Consider the following 18,062-nt stretch of genomic DNA (forward strand, 5'->3'; position numbering starts at 1 on the left):
CTGCTGAGTTTCTCCAGTGTTTTCCAAGTTCATTTCTCCAAGGCCCCTTCATTTCTTTCATCAAAGTTATAGCAGACAATAAGGAGAATTGCACTGTTGTGAAAGAATATAGGGTCAGATCCACGCCATACCTAGGCAGGGATGCATGAAATGAAAGTATATTGCATTTCCCAGAACTAAAATCACTCATCATGACACCAGAAAATTCATTGCTTAAGAAACTCAGGAAATCTGGCAGCGTTGGAGTTACAGTTTCAAGTGCAATATGACTCTTCTTTAGAACCGAGTTTCTCAGGCAGTTTCTGCTTTTATTTCAGATCTCCAGCATTTGTAGTATTTTGCTTTCATTCACTTCTGACTTTGTTTATTTACACCACAAGTACCCCATTAATAAGAAAATACATACACAAAACAAGTTGATAATTGAACAAAATAAGAAGCATTCCTACACATACAAAGCTTTGCTTAAATCATGTTCCACAACAATTTTACAATAACTTAGTTCTGATTTCCATCTGAATGTTGATAGTACATTGGTGCCACCTGCTGTTCCTCATCAAAATGTCAAGGATCTCTCCTGTGCATAACAACCAGTGGGAATTCAGTTTTAATTTTATCATGGAATGTGATTCTGCGCTTTAAAATTGTTAATTAAATTAAGAAAAGCCAATGGTGAAAGGAAAAAAGCTACAATAATCATATTAGTTTTAGAAAGCACCAAGACATAACTTATTCATTCTGTTTGCAATTGCAATTTGCCCATTTGTTTGTTTGTTTATTCTCTAGTGGTCTGTGGTGGAAATTTCAATTCTACCGACACAACTCAGATCATTACGTCTCCTGGCTACCCGCATGATTATCCGCCCCTCACCAAATGTGATTGGATCATCGATGCTCCTGCGCAGGAACAAATCTGGGTGACAGTACAGGAATTCAATTTGCCAACCAGCCCAAACTGTACTGGAGATTACCTGGAGATTAAAGACTGGCCATTGGTTAGTCAGATATACAACTATTATTCATATACTGTACCAATGTAGCATATGCACAGTGGCCTATTCTGGATTCAGGGAAGAAATGGTTCTTCAGTCTAATACCATTAAGTCTCATACAATCTTTGTGTTTAGGAAATGTATTCATGCAAATTCACAGTTTCATTCATTGTGACATTTCCGTCACCTCCCCAGCCCATCTGTCTCATTGCCATTTTCTATAGAACTCACTCTTGAAATAGTTAGGTGAAACTCGTTCTTAGGACACAAAAAGTCTTGGGTTTCATTCTTCATTTTAAAACAAATAAAGTAAAATAAAAGCAAGTTTAAAGGATTAAAATTGAAAAATTGTAAATAAAGGTAACCAGATGTTTCCTGAATACACTAATGCACCTGTGTATCAAAAATGCATGTTATATGGATGCCCTGTGCAACCTGTTATAATCCAAGCTAATGGTACTGTTTGGCAAGTCACGTCTCAGAATGAAACCTGGCTTAATAGACCAGATTTTCTTTTCGTTTAGTTAGTTCATTTGGTAGTTAATGAGACAAATTCACAAACTGCAAATTTTCTTTAACAACAGGACAGAAGTTTATTGCACAAAAGAAGAAATAAAAAAGTCATCTAAATATTAGTATTAGTATAATAAAATAGAAGCTGAAAATGCACATTTGAACTAAATTTCAACCTGTTTTCCAACACTCTGTGTTACAAAGACTCAAGTCAAGAGTAATTAGACCTTCAACTCGACTCTTTAGGGTCCTATCTAACTGATTCCTCAAAGTTTCTTTGCCATGGGATGTGAAGAGAATTCATAGAGTCCTGTCTGAATCTGAGAACCTAAACTTTATCAGTTCTAATAACCGGCAGATTTCTAACCAAACTCTCTTGGTTTTCAAGTTTGACAACTAATTGAATTAGCTTTATTGTCACATGTACTCAAATGGCTACCGTGAAAAGTTTACAAAGTCACTGTATTACAGCACCGTCTTAAGAACAAGAACAAAGAACAAAGAAAATTACAGCATAGGAACAGGCCCTTCGGCCCTCCAAGCCTGCGCCGATCCAGATCCTCTATCTAAACCTGTCGCCTATTTTCTAATTATCTGTATCCCTCTGCTCCCTGCCCATTCATGTATCTGTCTAGATACATCTTAAATGACGCTATCGTGCCCGCCTCTACCACCTCCGCTGGCTACGCGTTCCAGGCACCCACCACCCTCTGCGTAAAGAACTTTCCACGCATATCTCCCTTAAACTTCTCCCCTCTCACCTTGAAATGGTGACCCCTAATAATTGAGTCCCCACTCTGGGAAAAAGCTTCTTGCTATCCACCCTGTCTATACCTCTCATGATTTTATAGACCTCAATCAGGACCCCCCCAACCTCCGTCTTTCTAATGTAAATAATCCTAGTCTACTCAACCTCTCTTCATAGCTAGCGCTCTCCATACCAGGCAATATCCTGGTGAACCACCTCTGCATCCTCTCCAAAGCATCCACATCCTTTTGGTAATGTGGTGACCAGAACTGTATGCAGTATTCCAAATGTGGTTGAACCAAAGTCCTATACAACTGTAACATGACCTGCCAACTCTTGTACTCAATACCCAGTCCGATGAATGAAAGCATGTCGTATGCCTTCTTGACCACTCTATCGACCTGCATTGCCACCTTCAGGGTACAATGGACCTGAATACCCAGATCTCTCTGTTCATCAATTTTCCCCAGGGTTTTTCCATTTACCGTACAGAATTGGATCTTCCAAAATGCATCACCTCGCATTTGCCTGGATTGAACTTCATCTGCCATTTCTCCGCCCAACTCTCCAATCTATCTCTATTCTGCTGCATTCTCCGACAGTCCCTTTCACTCTCTGCTACTCCACCAATCTTAGTGTCATCTGCAAACTTGCTAATCAGACCATCTATATCTTCCTCCAGATCATTTATGTATATCACAAACAACAGTGGTCCCAACACAGATCCCTGTGGAACACCACTGGTCACAGTTCTCCATTTTGAGAAACTCCCTTCCACTACAACTCTCTGTCTCCTGTTGCCCAGCCAGTTCTCTATCCATCTAGCTAGTACACCCTGGACCCCATGCGACTTCACTTTCTCCATCAGCCTACCATGGCGAACCTTATCAAATGCCTTACTAAAGTCCATGTATATGACATCTACAGCCCTTCCCTCATCTATCAACTTTGTCACTTTTGTGACTTTTGTACTTTTTAAGTACAAAGGTACCTCAGTACAGAATCTTAAGAACAAATTCTTAGGAAAATAACTATAGAAAAATGAAGAAATAAAAAGTCCAGCATTACAAATAGTAGGAATAAATTAGAAAAATAACAAAAAAGAAAGTTCAGAATGGGAGTCCCAGCTGGCACCTAGTCTCCAGTAACTGTAAGAGAGACCTCCACCTCCTCACCACTGCTTGCACCAACATAGGAGTTGCCACATTTTAGGTGCCATCTCTATGCCACTGGGCCCACCTCACTGACACTGCTGAACACACACTTACTCCGCAACCAGGAATCCTTGCTGCCAGGTCAGCACCAGGAGTTCCTGCTATGGGCCCACTGCAGCCAGGACTCCCTGGCTCTGCTGCCAGGCCAGGCCATCATTGCACCAAGAATCCCACTTTGGTTTCAGATGTAGCCTTGTTGGCACTGCCATCTTGAAATCTATGGTCATCCATGCCATCTATGGTCTTATGGTCTTGAAAAGTCCATTGTGGCCAGCACTGCCACCCCTGATCACTGGAGGAGATTTGTTGCCACTGCCGCCCCCTCCAACTGCCAGGAGAAGCTGTGCCTGCCGCTCTGTACACAGCTTGCTCTTGCTGCCACACTGATGCTGCCGAACAACCCACCACAGAAAAGAAAAAACAGAAAAAAAAGAGCAGAAGCCAAAGAAAGAAAAGAAAAGCAGATGGGAGTGGATGAGCCCCAGGCAAGAGCCCGCATGCAGCCCTGCTATTCCACCACCATCTTGAGGACCAAACCCTGAGGTGAATTGTTCCCTGAACTCATTCTAGAAGAGACACTAAACTTTCTTCTGCACTCAACCCTGGTGTCTTCTGAACTGAATTCTTGAAATCTGTTCAATCCTACAAACTGAAAGCAAAGCTCATGTCTATGAATGTCTACCCTACTTGTTGTAAATCCAGCAGAATAAACATCATGCACCAAATGAAATGCAGTGGTTCAAGACGGCAGCTTTGGACAGATCCAAGCATGTTATGGCAGAATAAAGAACAGAATACGATGGAAATACTCAGCAGATCTGGCAGCATCTGTGGAGAGGAAACTAGAGTTAATGTTTCAAGTCTGGGTTTGACCTTGCTTCAGGACCAGTTTAAATCTCTGAGCGTCTGTCTCTCGACAGAAGTTGCATGATTGCTGACTATTTCGAGCAATTTCTGTTTTCAGTTCAGATTTCCACCATCTCCAGTATTTTAAGATGTAGAAAGGATTTGATGCAGAGTAAAATCTCTTGTACTCAGCTCCAGCCTCAGAGGAGTACCACCCACTGTACCAGTCAAATATTTTCATGTTTCATTGGACCTCTGAGAAAGTCGTACCGAATTATGAACAATTTTTTCATTTTAATTTTGTTTCTAGACAACCCAAATTCATATACTTAAGCCTTAGAACAGCAACAAGGACAATACAACATCCATTAATAATTTGAGATGGATTTGAACTCGGATTCAAGAAGGAAAAAAGGAAGAAATATGAAAGATGAATTCATATAATGCTGTTCATGTCCAAGAGATAACTTCAGTATATAACAGCCAGTTAAATACGTTTTGGAATGCAATCACTGCTTTTATGTAGGAAAAGTACAGAAACTCATTTGGACACAGCAAGATCCCACACATAATAGTTGACATGAATGACTAGTAAGTTTGCCTTGTGGTGTTGATTGAGGGCTGAAAGTTGACCAGATTTTCAGGAGAATTTCCTATTTTTCTCAGTGTCATTTTATCTTTTTCAACCTACCCGAAGAAGCGGCTCAACCTCTCAATAACATCTAATCTGAAAGCCAAACACAAAGTGCTGGAGAAACTCAACAGGTATGGCAGTTGTTGTGGAGAGAGAAATGGGGTTAGAATTTAAAGTCCGATATGACTCTTTTTCAGAACACAGCAGTTCTGAAGAAGTCTGCCTGGATAAAAAGCAGTATACAGATTTCACAAAACTCGAATAATACCACAAAATTTTGCCTGTGAGGGGATGGTTGCAATCTTTCTCAGGACTAACATTTTAAATGTTGTTATCAGAAACTGTAGCTCATCTTCAGCAAACTATTCGGCAATATTCCATAGATTTAGCCTCTTTCATTTATGTTTTAAATTATTCATTCTTCTCATTTTAGAGTGATTTTGGGCAAATTTATCGATTATGTGGCTCCAATTCAACGTTCCCAGATTTCTATTCATATGGTCGCACCATTAAGATTGCCTTTATATCAAAGGCATACCAGAGTGGAAACAAATTCCAGTTAATGCACAAAGTTGCAGGTAAGCCCTTAACTCTTTCCCATAGTTCCTGCATTACTAACACATGTCCAACTGCATATAGCCATTTACTTTATTTACCTTCCCAAAGAAAGGGGAACAGAGAGATAGCTGTAACAGATACTACACACCAGCCTAAGTTTGAAAAAAGAAACAGCTCACACACTGAACTGTAAAACGCTACATACACATAATTTCCCAAAATAAAAATGTCTAAATGAGCATCAACTATTCCTGAAGGTTTAAAGCGTTGATTTTCAGATTGTTTTCACAACAAAACCATAAATGATCAATATGGACAAAGTAGGAAGTCTTCGGCCAAAATAGTAACATACCTACATCTGGGCCAGAAGCTTTGAGTTTGAGTCCTCCATCAGGATTTGTTGGCCATGGAAGGTATGTCTGACTATCAATCTGTAGATCTTTCTGATACAGCTGAAGGCAAGTGGTAAGAGCGATTGGTCATTCAGCTGAAAGGATGCAATGACAAAACATTGGCCATTAAGTGTGAACCAATCTGATGGAAAAAAAAATGCCTTGGCAATGAGGACAGGAGAAAAGATAGATGGACTACTCAGAGTAATTTAAATGCTCAAAAAAGAATCTCGACATCGCTATATGTTTTATGAAAATGTCATCATTTGATAAGAAGTAATGAAAAGAACAATTTATTTCTTCTGCCTTCCTATGAACGTTCAATTCAATTATCTGTCTACTTTCTCTTGCTGTCTGGGTATCTACTTCTATTTCCATTAACTTAGTTCTGCTTTCGCAACGTCTCTAACTGTCTCAACTCTGGATGTTGACTTTAACTACCAACTTCCACTTTTAGTTGGAAATGTAATGTTGATTGATTTGTCTTAATCAAAGGCTCAGTGCTATGTTTGCTGTAGATCAGTAGATTCTGAAACAGAGGCGACCTGAAGTTTACCAGAAATTGGCTAACTGTCAATCTTAGAGTTTCAGGAAGGGTTTCTCTTCATGTGCCCTAGTGAGATTTCTCAAATTATTTTCCGAAACTCACCTCATTACTTCTACAACACACGTCTGTGGAAATTTGCTCGTCCTATCTTCCCTTCCACCAGGGAAGAAATACTCACCACTGCTTCAACCCCCTGGGCTACCGGGTCCTGTTGCCAGTGCCAATGTTAAAAGTCCAGATGTGTACCCTGTCAGGTGCTGCCAACCAGGAGCGGCCCTTCACTGTTCACATATCAAAAACAAACACTTCTCAGGGCATTTAGGTGGTACAACTGAGACTTAATTGCACATATAATAAGTGCACATACATAAATCATTTGCTACTTAAGAACCCAATTACTGGGGTCTCCTGTCCTTCATGGCATCCCTTCTTAGAATCATGTCTGAGGGAGTGCTACGTTCTTCCCAGTGCCCAGTGTAGCCCAACATCTTCTCTTGGGTCAGAGTGGAACTGTCACATTCTGGAAAGCTTTTAAACAGTTGAAAATGTTCACTGTTATTTAGCCATGGCAAAAATGAAGAAAAATAAACAAATAAAAAAAAAAGCTGTATTTGCCCCTGGAAACAGGCAGTAAGTGCTTGTCTTTCAAACAGGAACAGATTTACAATCAATGAGTGATTACTGCTCTCATATAGTAGAAGCGGGTTTCAGTTAAGTCCTATCTAGTATTTTTGCGCCTAGTGCTGCAGCACTCTACCATACAGAAGGTGATATTTTCCTACTGAATGTCCTCATGTTCCTCCTCAAAAGACTTCTGCCGATCTCCCAGATCTTCAGGAGCCACCATGTTCTCTTTCTTCGCCCTGCTCAACTTGTGCAGAAGCGCAGCATGCTAGAAAAATGCAGCACAGCCTGGAGAGTATTTCAAGAGTCTCTTAGATCAAAATAAGGGTCAGAACCTCACCTTCAAGAGGACTATTGTCTGCTCTATCATGGCCCCGGCTGAAGAATCAGCTGCGTTGTGCCCACTGTCCAACTCCGTAAATGGCTTGCTTATTGGAATCATCAGCCAGAGTCACTGACAGTAACTATGGTCTCCTAGTAATAATCTCTGTAAGGCATCTAGCCATTGAATGGAAGCAGGAACATGAGAGTTCTCAAGAACATCAGCAACATTGACATTTCTAAGATGTCCTGGGTTACAGATGATTTGTGCATGATATGGGACCCTTTCGTACTGATGTCGTCAGCTGCATGATGACAGAGGGCTCATGTACAGAAGTTTCTTGTGGCACAGTGGTAATGTCCATTCCCCTGAGCCAGGAGACCTGTGTTTAAGTCCCACTCCTCCAGCAGTTTGTAATAACATCTGACGGCAGAACAGGTAATAAATGTGTGGTTCTCGGAAGATGAAAATTTAGGAAAAGGCAAAATAAATATTAATCCAATGTGAGAATCACATAACAATCAATTACTGTTTACTAAATTAATTTTATCTCAATTCAGCGAGATCCTGTTAATTTTGTTGTATTTATGTTTAGTCATCACATTTTCTATTTAAGCCCATAAAAAATGCTATGCCTTGTGTTAAGTTTGACTGATAATTGACTCTGCATATTTAATGAGAATTATTCACATCATGAATACTCTTTCCAGGCTGCAGCAGACAATACAACCAGTCATTTGGTTACCTGAAGAGTCCTGGCTGGCCCAATGTCTATCCACATTATTGCAATTGCACAATCATTCTGAGGGCCCCAGAGAGCCACAAGATCTCCCTCTTCTTTCATGCCTTCAGCATCGAATATTTTCCTGGTTGCAACGCTGACTATTTAGAGGTGAGATACTGCTTGATAGTTATTACAGCATTAAAGGGAGTTCTGTTATTTGAAGAGGACCAGTGGGGAAAAGGCAGAAAAAACGACATTTTAAAATCCTCATTTCGAGACCCAGTGCAGACATGATACCTAGTGCCAAATGGCCTTCTTTTGGACTTTAATAGTTTGTAATAGGTCAGACATCTTAATCTGACCTGGTCCCCATTTGCCAGCATTTGGCCTGTCATCCAACTCAGTATATGTTCCTGTTTCCTCCCCCACACCCTTTGAACCCTTTAGCCCAAAGAACTATATCTAACTCCTTCTTCAATGTTTTGGCTTCAAACGTTCTCTGTGGCAGAGAATTCATTGGTTGCCTTCATTGGTCAATGCACTGAGTATAGGAGTTGGGATGTCACGTAGTCACTGTACAGAACATTGGTTAGGCCTCTTTTGGGGTACTGCGTACAGTTCTGCCATCCTTCTAGAGGAAGAATGTTGTTAAATTTGAGAGGGTGCAGAAAACATTTACAAAGATTTTCCAGGGCTGGAGGGTTTGAGCTACAGGGAGAGGTTGAATATGCTGTGGCTTTTTTTCCCTGGAGCATCAGAGGCTGAGGGGTGACCTAATGGAGGTTTATAAAAACACGGAGAAGGTGAATGGCTGAGGTCTTTTTCCAAGGGTGGGGAATCCAAAACTAGAGGTTTAAGGTGAGAGGGGAAAGATTTAAAAGGGATCTAAGGGGTATCTTTTTCATGCAGAGGGTGGTGCATTTATGGAATGAGCTGCCAGAGGAAGTAGTGGAGGCTGGTACAATTACAACATTTAAAAGGCTTCTGGATGGGTATATGAATAGGAAGGGTTTAGATGGATATGAGCTAAATGCTGGAAAATGAGACTAGATTAATTTAGGATATCTGGTCGGCATGGACAAGTTGGACTGAGGGGTCTGTTTCCATGCTGTACATCTGTATGGACTGTATATCCAAACCAGTCTGTCTTTGTACATCAGTCAACAACTGGACTTTAACTTCCAATTTTTGTTTTTAAATTTGAATTCAGATTCCACCATCTGCCGTGGCAAGGTTGTCCCCAGAACATTATTTGGGTCTCTGGGTTAACAGTCCAGTGACAATACCTCTAGGCCATTGCCTACTCGGAACAATTTTTGGAACATAACTGTGACATTGTAATTCATGATGCAGTGCTTAAGCATATTCATGTACACTGACTTAACAACTCTAATGAACAAGAAAGAAAGACTTGGCTTTGTGCAGGTCCTTTCATGGCCACAGGATATCCTGAAGCACTTTACAACTAATACATGTAATCTCTCATCATTTTTGTAATGAAATAAATGTAAAAGCCAATTTGTACATAAAAACTCCCAAAAACAGCAATGTGAGGGCAATCAGATAACTTGTCCGCTGTAATGTTAATTGTGAGGTAAATAGTGACCAGGATGGTGAGGATAAGTTGCCTGCTCTTCTTTGAAATAATGATTCTTTGTATATTGACTCTTTCCTTCTTGTCCACTAAGCAATCCTCCATACATACTAATATATTACCCCCAATTTCATGAGTCATACAGCATGGAAACAGACCCTTTGCTCCAACTCATCTATGCTGACCAGATTTCCTAAACTGAACAAGTCCCATTTTCCTGCAATTTGGCCCATATCCCTCTAAACCCTTCCTATCCATGTACCTGTACAAATGCCTTTGTGTTAACATTTTGAGTGACGGTTGATCAAATACTTTTTGGAAATACAAGTATGCTGAATATCCAAGTAGTCTGAAAAAAGGTAAATAAGTTCATTTTCATAGAATCACAGAATTGTTACAAAACAGGAGGAGGATATTTGGCCCATCTTACATATGCCTGTTTTCTGAGCAAGCGACTCACCTGGTGCTTCCCAACAGTTCTGCAATTTCTTTTCTCTTCAAATGATTATCTAATATGTTTGAAAGTCACAATTGAATCTGCCTACAGCATACTGTCCAGCAATGCATTCTGAAATAACTCCACAGAGGCCAGTGTCCCATCACCAAGTCACCCTTTATTTACACTTGGAGTGTCCTTGACACTGATCCAGCTCCATCAGAGCCAGCTCTCAGAGTCAGCAGAAAGTCTGACACTCCTGTTCTTATCTGTCAGTGAGTACTCCCTGATTGGACCAGGTTAACAGGCCCAATCAGGGAATTCATATTCTATGAGGTCCACCTGGCCAACCTCATTACAATCACTACACATTCCTCACTCGGTAGAAAATTTATTTTGACACGTTTGGTCTGTTGCTATTCATCTTGAATTGGCACCCTGTGTCCTTGACCATTCCCTCAATGGGAACTGTTTCTCTTCGTCTATACTGCCCAAATTTCTCATGATTTGGAGTAACTCTGTCAAATCTCTCAATGTTCTCTTCTCTAAGGAGAATAGCCCCAGATTCTGCAATCTATCCCTGTAACTCAAGTCCGTCAACCTTGGAAACATTCCTGTAGATTTTTACTGCACCTGTTCCAGTGCCTACGGAAGTTAACATAACATTCCAAGTTAAAACTGAACTAGTGTTTTTATAAAGTTTCATCATGCTTTTGTATACAATACATTATTTTACAATGTCCAAGATTCCATTAAACTTTGAAATTGGTTTCTCAAGCTACCCTGCCACCTTCAATGATTTGTGTTCATTTATACCCAAGTTCCTCTGATCCTGCACCCCCTTCAGAATAGTACCTTTATTCTACATTGACTCTCCTCATTCTTCCTCCCAAAGTTTATCATTTTCCATTTCTCTGCATTAAATTCATCTGCCACATGTCTGCCTATTCCACCAAACCTGTCTATATCCTCTTAAATCTTTTACCACACTCTTCACAACTTACAGTATTTCCAGGTTTTATGTCACCTGCAAATTTTGAAGTTGTGCCCTGCACAACCAAGTCTAGGTCATTAATATATGTGCAGAAAAGTAGTGGTCATAATGTTGATCCCTGCAGATTCATTAAAGATGTTTATAGGAGGAGATCAGCCATCCTTACCTGGACTTGTTAACACATGACTCCAGAGTCACAATAATGTGGTTAACTTTTAACTACTCCGTGTAATGGCCCAAGACACCACTTAGTTCAAAAGAAGGAGGGATGGGCAACAAATGCTGTTCTTGCTATTGATGTCTGTGTCTGATAGAAGAATGAAAAGAAACTTTGATGGTCCAAGGTCTTTGAGCGATCACTTTGCAGAAACTTCCATTCAGTTCACAAGGATAGACTGGAGCTAATGATCCTTTGTCATTTAAATTCTTCACCTTACACTGGACACAACATTGGATGCAACAGTTTCATATTGTACCTCTACTCACATTTGTTTCCTTTCTCTTTGCTGATTTTTGTATTTTCTCACATGCTGACTTTGTTTATCTCTCCAAGATACTGCCAGACCTGTTGAATAAATCCAGAATTTGTTTTCTCTTTTTACTTGAATATTAAGCAGGGCATTTAACCCAGTTAGCGTTAAATCTCAAATTTCTATCTCAAGATCTCATGGAGGATGATTTTTGAGTAATGTTTCAGATTTCATACTGACACTGAAATGCAGAAAAGCATTGAACTGTAATTTTCTTTATTTATTTCAGATCAAAAATGGCACAGAAAGTAATGGACAACTGCTTGTCAGGTTGTGTGGTAAAAAACTGCCAAATCCCATTTTCTCAAATTTCCACGCACTTACTTTACATTTTAAATCTGACGTCTTGGGAAGTCACAATGGTTTTGAGATCACTTGGACATCTTCTCCAAATGGTAATGTGAAAAAATAACAACTTATTTTCTTATTCAGTTTGCAGGATGCACTAATGTTTGTCTAAAACTCCAAAAACAGTCACCTTGCCAAAAGAATCGTTCATTTTACAATGTTATGTAGAAATCACTACATTTCTAACATTAAAGTCTAGATTTTCACCACATTTCATCTTGGAAAACATTCTGGAAACAACTGAATTTTGTAAATATTGTTACCAAGCACAGTGCTTGCCATCCTTGCCGGTGCAGGAATGGGGACAGGTTACATTTTTACATAAGCACGTTTTACAATGTCAGCTGGCCATTTTAATCACAAGCGACCTCCCCTGGAGTGTGATTTTGGTATCCTTGGAATGTGAAACCCAAAGTGTGCACCTGATTAGGGGAGATCTGAACTTGTGCATTTATTTGGATAGACAGAGTGCCTCTTTGGAGAACTAATTTTAAAATGCACTTTACGCCCAATTTCTATATCGCAGCAAAAGTGGAAATTATTCCTTAACATCTTTAAAACCTATAAAATTGACCAACATGCAAATTACAGCTTCTAGCAGCCATAAGCAAATTCAAAAACTTAGTTCTTCCCATTAGAAACTGTCCACATAAAAACCTCACTCCCATTACTTATCAAATTCTATGTCCTTCAAGCTTCTTAATGAAGTTCCTAACTGATCTGGGAGCTAAAATGCCCAACTTCCTCTTGGCTGCTCCAACAGGGAAGCTTGCTGTGTACCTATAATTGGGAAATCACACCAGACTAGAAGGTAAGGCAAGTGGTACAGACTATCTCTGGTGTACTCTGCCTAAATTTCTCCAAATCAGTACCAAGAATATTTACACACAAATTTCTTCACCAGAGAGCTGCTTAAATGTTATCCCTGTAGCAATGCCCAATCAATGAATATAAAGTCACAGTGCACTTTTGTTATGTGTTATAAATGAATCAACTGACCAAATTTTAATTATTTATTGCACAAAAAAAACATGCTGGCATGTTGGGATGTTGAATACAATGCAGATGTTATCAAAATACAATTTCCAAACAGCTGACTTTTTACACATGGTTTCTTTCTCCTGCACAGGCTGTGGTGGAACATTATTTGGCTCCACTGGGTCTTTTTACAGTCCCAACTACCCAGCCACCTACAGCAACAATACCGACTGTGAATGGATAATTGAGGCACCAATTGGACATGTACTAACAATACACTTCACATCCCTTAATATTGATGACCCTGGTGACTGTATCAAGAACTATTTGAAGTTGTATGATGGTCCAGATTCCAATTCACCACCAACTGGACCATACTGTGGAATGGTAGGTAGAAAAAGCACTAGTTTGAAAATTCATTTTCTGCCGTGTTTTTGATCATATTTATGTGTCAATTGAACGAAAGCATAAAGTTAAGAAATGAAAGTATATTGCTTGAAAATATTTTGTGCTTTGAAAACATAATTTTAGGGCCAATACATTGTGGTTAACAAGATAAATTATTTCAGGGAGTTATTGGCTCAGATCCTGCAGTTAAAGTAATAGTGAGTCCATCAGTCCTCCCCTTTATTATGGAGCAAGTTGGAGAGCAACATTTGGTAACTATTCATGCACAGTTAAATGTGGCAGTTTGGACATTGCTGCCTGCATTCCACTGAACTATCAGAAACTTTGCTTCACCTGTTTCTCACTGAGAGAACCTTCATACAAATACAACCCCAATAAGTGCTACCTACAGCAACAATATTGACTGAGTTGATAGTTGTGGCACCAATAGATGAGTATTAATAATAAACTTTGCATACTTTCATATTAATCACCTTGATGACCATCAAAGATTACTTGAGGCTGTATGATGAACCATATTCTGGCGGGTATAAAACTATAAGACCATCTTGGCCAACTGTATAGAAAAAGTGCTTGTTGGTAAATTAGTGCATTTGCTGCCACATTTTTTTGCATAAGAGTGAGTTGCCTTTTTTTTACCAACTGGATATCCATTAAACTAGCCAAAGCAGGTTTGGTGCTTGTTCATTCAAATCCTAGTGATTTTCTATTAATCTGGTAGGTCTTAATTACTGTCCAATAACTTCTGTGGAACTGAAATTTTTAATTATTATACATTTTTAAATGTCTAAATATTTATCTTGACCTTATTTGTTTCTGTCTCTTATTTATCTCTTACTCATAATCATATCTTTCTTTCCATCTATTTCTTCTGCTTTCCACAAAGACTTTTCCAACCTTGACCTCATAGTTCAGGCACTGCATCCCTCAGTAAAAATTCTTCCATCTGCTTCATTTAAGTGATGAACAGTTGCCAACTGTGAGCACATAGATCCATTGTAGAGGGCACAGCACTGAATGGATCTTTAAACACGATAGGACTCAGTGCAAAAACCTACAAAATGTCTGTGGGCATGGGTAAATGGTGGGCTCCATTAATTTACCAAGGACTGCAAAATCTAGTGCCAATACAATTTCACAAGCATTGGCACCTATTACTGCATTCATCCAGTAGATGGACTCCGTTAAATAATACATTGAGACTTTATTTTTTATAAATCACACTGGCTAATGTGTCCATGTTAAATTCCAGTCTATGATGTTGTAACATCTGGTGAAATCTTCTCAGGCCCTGGAAGACATGGGTTATATCGAAAAATTTGACAGAATTACATGAGAAGTCAAATGAGACCTTTCTTGATGTCAGAAGCAACAAGTTACATTTTCCAACTAAGTTCCAGATGTCAATACGCGATTTTAATTAATGAGCAGTGAGAGGCTTGTTAAGGGGGATGATCAATTATCATCACCCTCATTATTCCTCACTCTCACTTCATTAATATGCAATCTCCTATTCTACCACCCACTGGGGAGAAGTTAGACTCTGCAATTCCAAACATGAAGGTTAGAGTGGGGACCTGGAGACTCCAACCCCTCTCCCACTCCTCCGGAGCTCTGCTTTGTATGTTCGGCACCAGTTTCTCACATCGTGCTCCATGGGTAGTTACCACATGCACTACATTCACAGACATTAGCATCTGACACATGACAGCCTCTCCACATCCTCATGGTACATCTCCAGTGCATTGCCATGTAGAATTTTAGAGTGAACCAGCAATTATCATTGGAATGCTTTCACAAGTACATTTTATATGCAGGGACAGACTCTCACTTTATAATTTGATCAGGCTGCAGCTCAGAGATGCTCACTTGTTCTTTTAGCATGCTGACTATCTGATGCTCGCAGCATCCATGCCTTGCCTTTAAATGCTTCACCACCCGCACTTCTGCACCAGCCCCCACCTCAACACATTTTAAAGTCTCACAGTACTTCTGTCTTGCCTTAGTGTAACACAGAAATAAGCAGTTTGTCAGGCCAGTCAGCAGCCATCATCAGTCAGTTGGATGGGCATGTTGTTAATCGTACATTGCTACATCAATTGTGTACTTGCATCATGTGCCAACCATGCACATGGGAATCACACTACATGCGCTGTAAGCAACGAGTCATATCTCACAGTCGAAGGGGAGTGGCTTTAGTGAAGGTCAGGGAGGACCCTTCAGGTAGCAATTCCTAGCAAAGTAAGTCAAAGGCAGCTTCCAATATTAGACCAGCATTTGTGCATGATCCACTCAGGGCTGTCACCACCAGGTGGTCTGTATGTCAACAATCTGGCGAGTGTGCCATGGTCAGCCTTCTGGGTCCAGCAGGAGATAGTTCATGAAACACGTTTGAGACAATAGTGTGAGAAAATCCACTAGGTCTTGTGGAGAGAAACCCTCCATGAACCTCAATGAAAATGACACTTTGCCAAAGTATGGTAAGATTCAGCTCCCAGTAACTAATTATAATAACCCACTTATTATAAATTATTTGGCAACTGGATTAAAGTAAATCACGCAATAGCAACTTCAGTTTACAAAGACAATCAAAGCCACTGTGTTTTAGCATCATTTTGATCATTGGCTAAAATTTATACAGATTATAGATGTATAGTTATATATTGTGAGAGTGTAAATGGACAATCTTTAAAAACTGTACACAACTAAGAGAAAATGCTTGATTGCCTTTGGACAGATAGAAACTTCAAAAAGTCTTTTGGAGGTGAATAAATTAGTTTGGTAGAATTCTCCACAGAAGCTCAAAGTGGGCTGCATTGGTTTGATTGGAGAGTAGATACTTTATTACTTGTTCTTTATGAATACATGGTACATTTATACTCACATTATCTTACACTTTCTCTGCTTACAGGAAAGTAACATTGCTCCTTTCACTTCTACATCTTACCGTGTGTTTGTGAAATTCCATGCTGAATATGCAGTTATACCATCTGGATTCAGATTACAATGGACCAGTTAACTTGATGTGAAGAGTAGACCAATAGTTACAATATATAGTAACATGCTATTGCTTTAATTCATTTTGATTGTTTGTTTAAAACGGGTTATGAGTTAGTGTGACTTTTCTAATGGCCAAAGTGAAATGCATCAGTTATTTACCAAATTAGCTAATAAATCTTTCACAGTAAAAATGTTTATTTGTCGAAGTGCCAGGGCATTTTGATAGATTTAACAATTTCTAAAACATTATTCTAAATTACAGAAGGAGAAATTACTGTCATAATAAAGAGGAAGTCATTACGAGAATATGACGGAAGCAGATAAGAGTTACTGAAAGTTAGATATGGAGGTCAGAACTGTGAGACTAATATGAATAAGGGAAAATGAAGGCTGAAAATTATCAACCAGAAGATAACTTGTTAAGAGAGGAGAGTGTGTGACACAGATAGCAGTGTTATAATGGGATTAAATATCTCTGGTAACTGATAACTGTGTGGCAGGAAGGAAGAGATTGCCCGAGAGAGGGTGCAAATGGTATTAATAAGTATGTTGTAAGACATGGCAAATTTTAGCCACATTGAAAGATTGAATGGAGTAGGATTGTTTTCTTTTGAGCAAGGGGAGGCTGAATGGAGATACTACTGAGGAGTGTAAAAGTATGAGAAGTTTTGCTGATGTAAGTAGGAAGGATATATTTTCCTCAGCTGAAACGTCATTAAACAGCAGCAATTGTTTTGAAGTAATTGACAGTTTGATTCGAGAGGAGTTGAGAAAAGACTTTTTTTTTCACTCAGAAGGTGCAGGGATTAGGATTTCATTGTCTGAAAAGATTATAGGGGAAAGAAATACCCTCGCCTAATTTAAAAAGTACAACTTGATTATATTGTATGAATGGGAGAAAATGCATATTAGTTGTTTTTTGGTGCTGTCATAGCAAAGCCTTGTTTCATTATCTAATATCCATATAAAGAATGTAAAACTGCAATGAATTTTGCTTTTATGCTGATGTGGTATTTGTCTGGAAATATAATCTTTCTAATAAATAGTCATATAAAGAAAAGTGTGATTGACAGTTCATTCGTTTAATTGAATTGAATTCAACAAAAAAAGTTAATAATGGTTAATAAATAAAAGGATCATCTTTCTTGAATCAACAACATAATTATTATTTATACAAAAACCTAGCCATACATTTGTATAAAAAAGAAAGGAGCTGGTATGATTAGAACTTTCAAAAATGAAACCCTTCCAATTAAGATGGAAAAATCTACTTGCTATATCTCAGGCTCTGTCATTACTGAAGCAAAAAGGCCAAATTATTATCATTACTTCACAAATTGAGAGTCAGGCCATTTTGTGCTTTTGCTTTCTTAAGTTTTGAAGAAACCCTCACATATTTGTAATTTTCACCTCAGGAGCTGGTGGGGAGGTGCAGTGAGATGAGCCTGTGCCTCTATTTCCTAAAGCAGGCTCCAAGATGGAAGCACCTCTTTGAGTGAGCGCCGACTCACCACCTGCCATAGCATAGTGGCTTAGAAATATAGAAACACAAAAAATAGGAGCAGGAGTAGGCTATTTGGCCCTTCAAGCCTGCTTTACTATTCATTATGATCATGGCTGGTCATCTAACTCAACATCCTGTTCCTGCTTTTCCACATAT

The 18,062-nt window shown here is 39.2% G+C and overlaps 1 protein-coding gene across 1 annotated transcript in view; it reads left to right on the plus strand.

Moving 5' to 3' along the window:
* Nucleotides 1–17,403, plus strand: part of cubn (cubilin (intrinsic factor-cobalamin receptor)) — a 266,050-nt gene extending 248,647 nt beyond the window's left edge. The window contains exons 43-48 of the mRNA XM_048606979.1: nt 787–995; nt 5,381–5,525; nt 8,101–8,282; nt 11,898–12,063; nt 13,146–13,381; nt 16,314–17,403. Coding sequence (XP_048462936.1) covers nt 787–995; nt 5,381–5,525; nt 8,101–8,282; nt 11,898–12,063; nt 13,146–13,381; nt 16,314–16,421 — 1,046 coding nt within the window. The 3' untranslated portion in view covers nt 16,422–17,403. The remainder of the gene's footprint in view (nt 1–786; nt 996–5,380; nt 5,526–8,100; nt 8,283–11,897; nt 12,064–13,145; nt 13,382–16,313) is intronic.
* Nucleotides 17,404–18,062: the final 659 nt, after the last annotated feature.

This window comes from Rhincodon typus, chromosome 2 (genome assembly GCF_021869965.1).
Source record: "Rhincodon typus isolate 14 chromosome 2, sRhiTyp1.1, whole genome shotgun sequence".
NCBI classification, from domain to species: Eukaryota; Metazoa; Chordata; class Chondrichthyes; order Orectolobiformes; family Rhincodontidae; genus Rhincodon; species Rhincodon typus.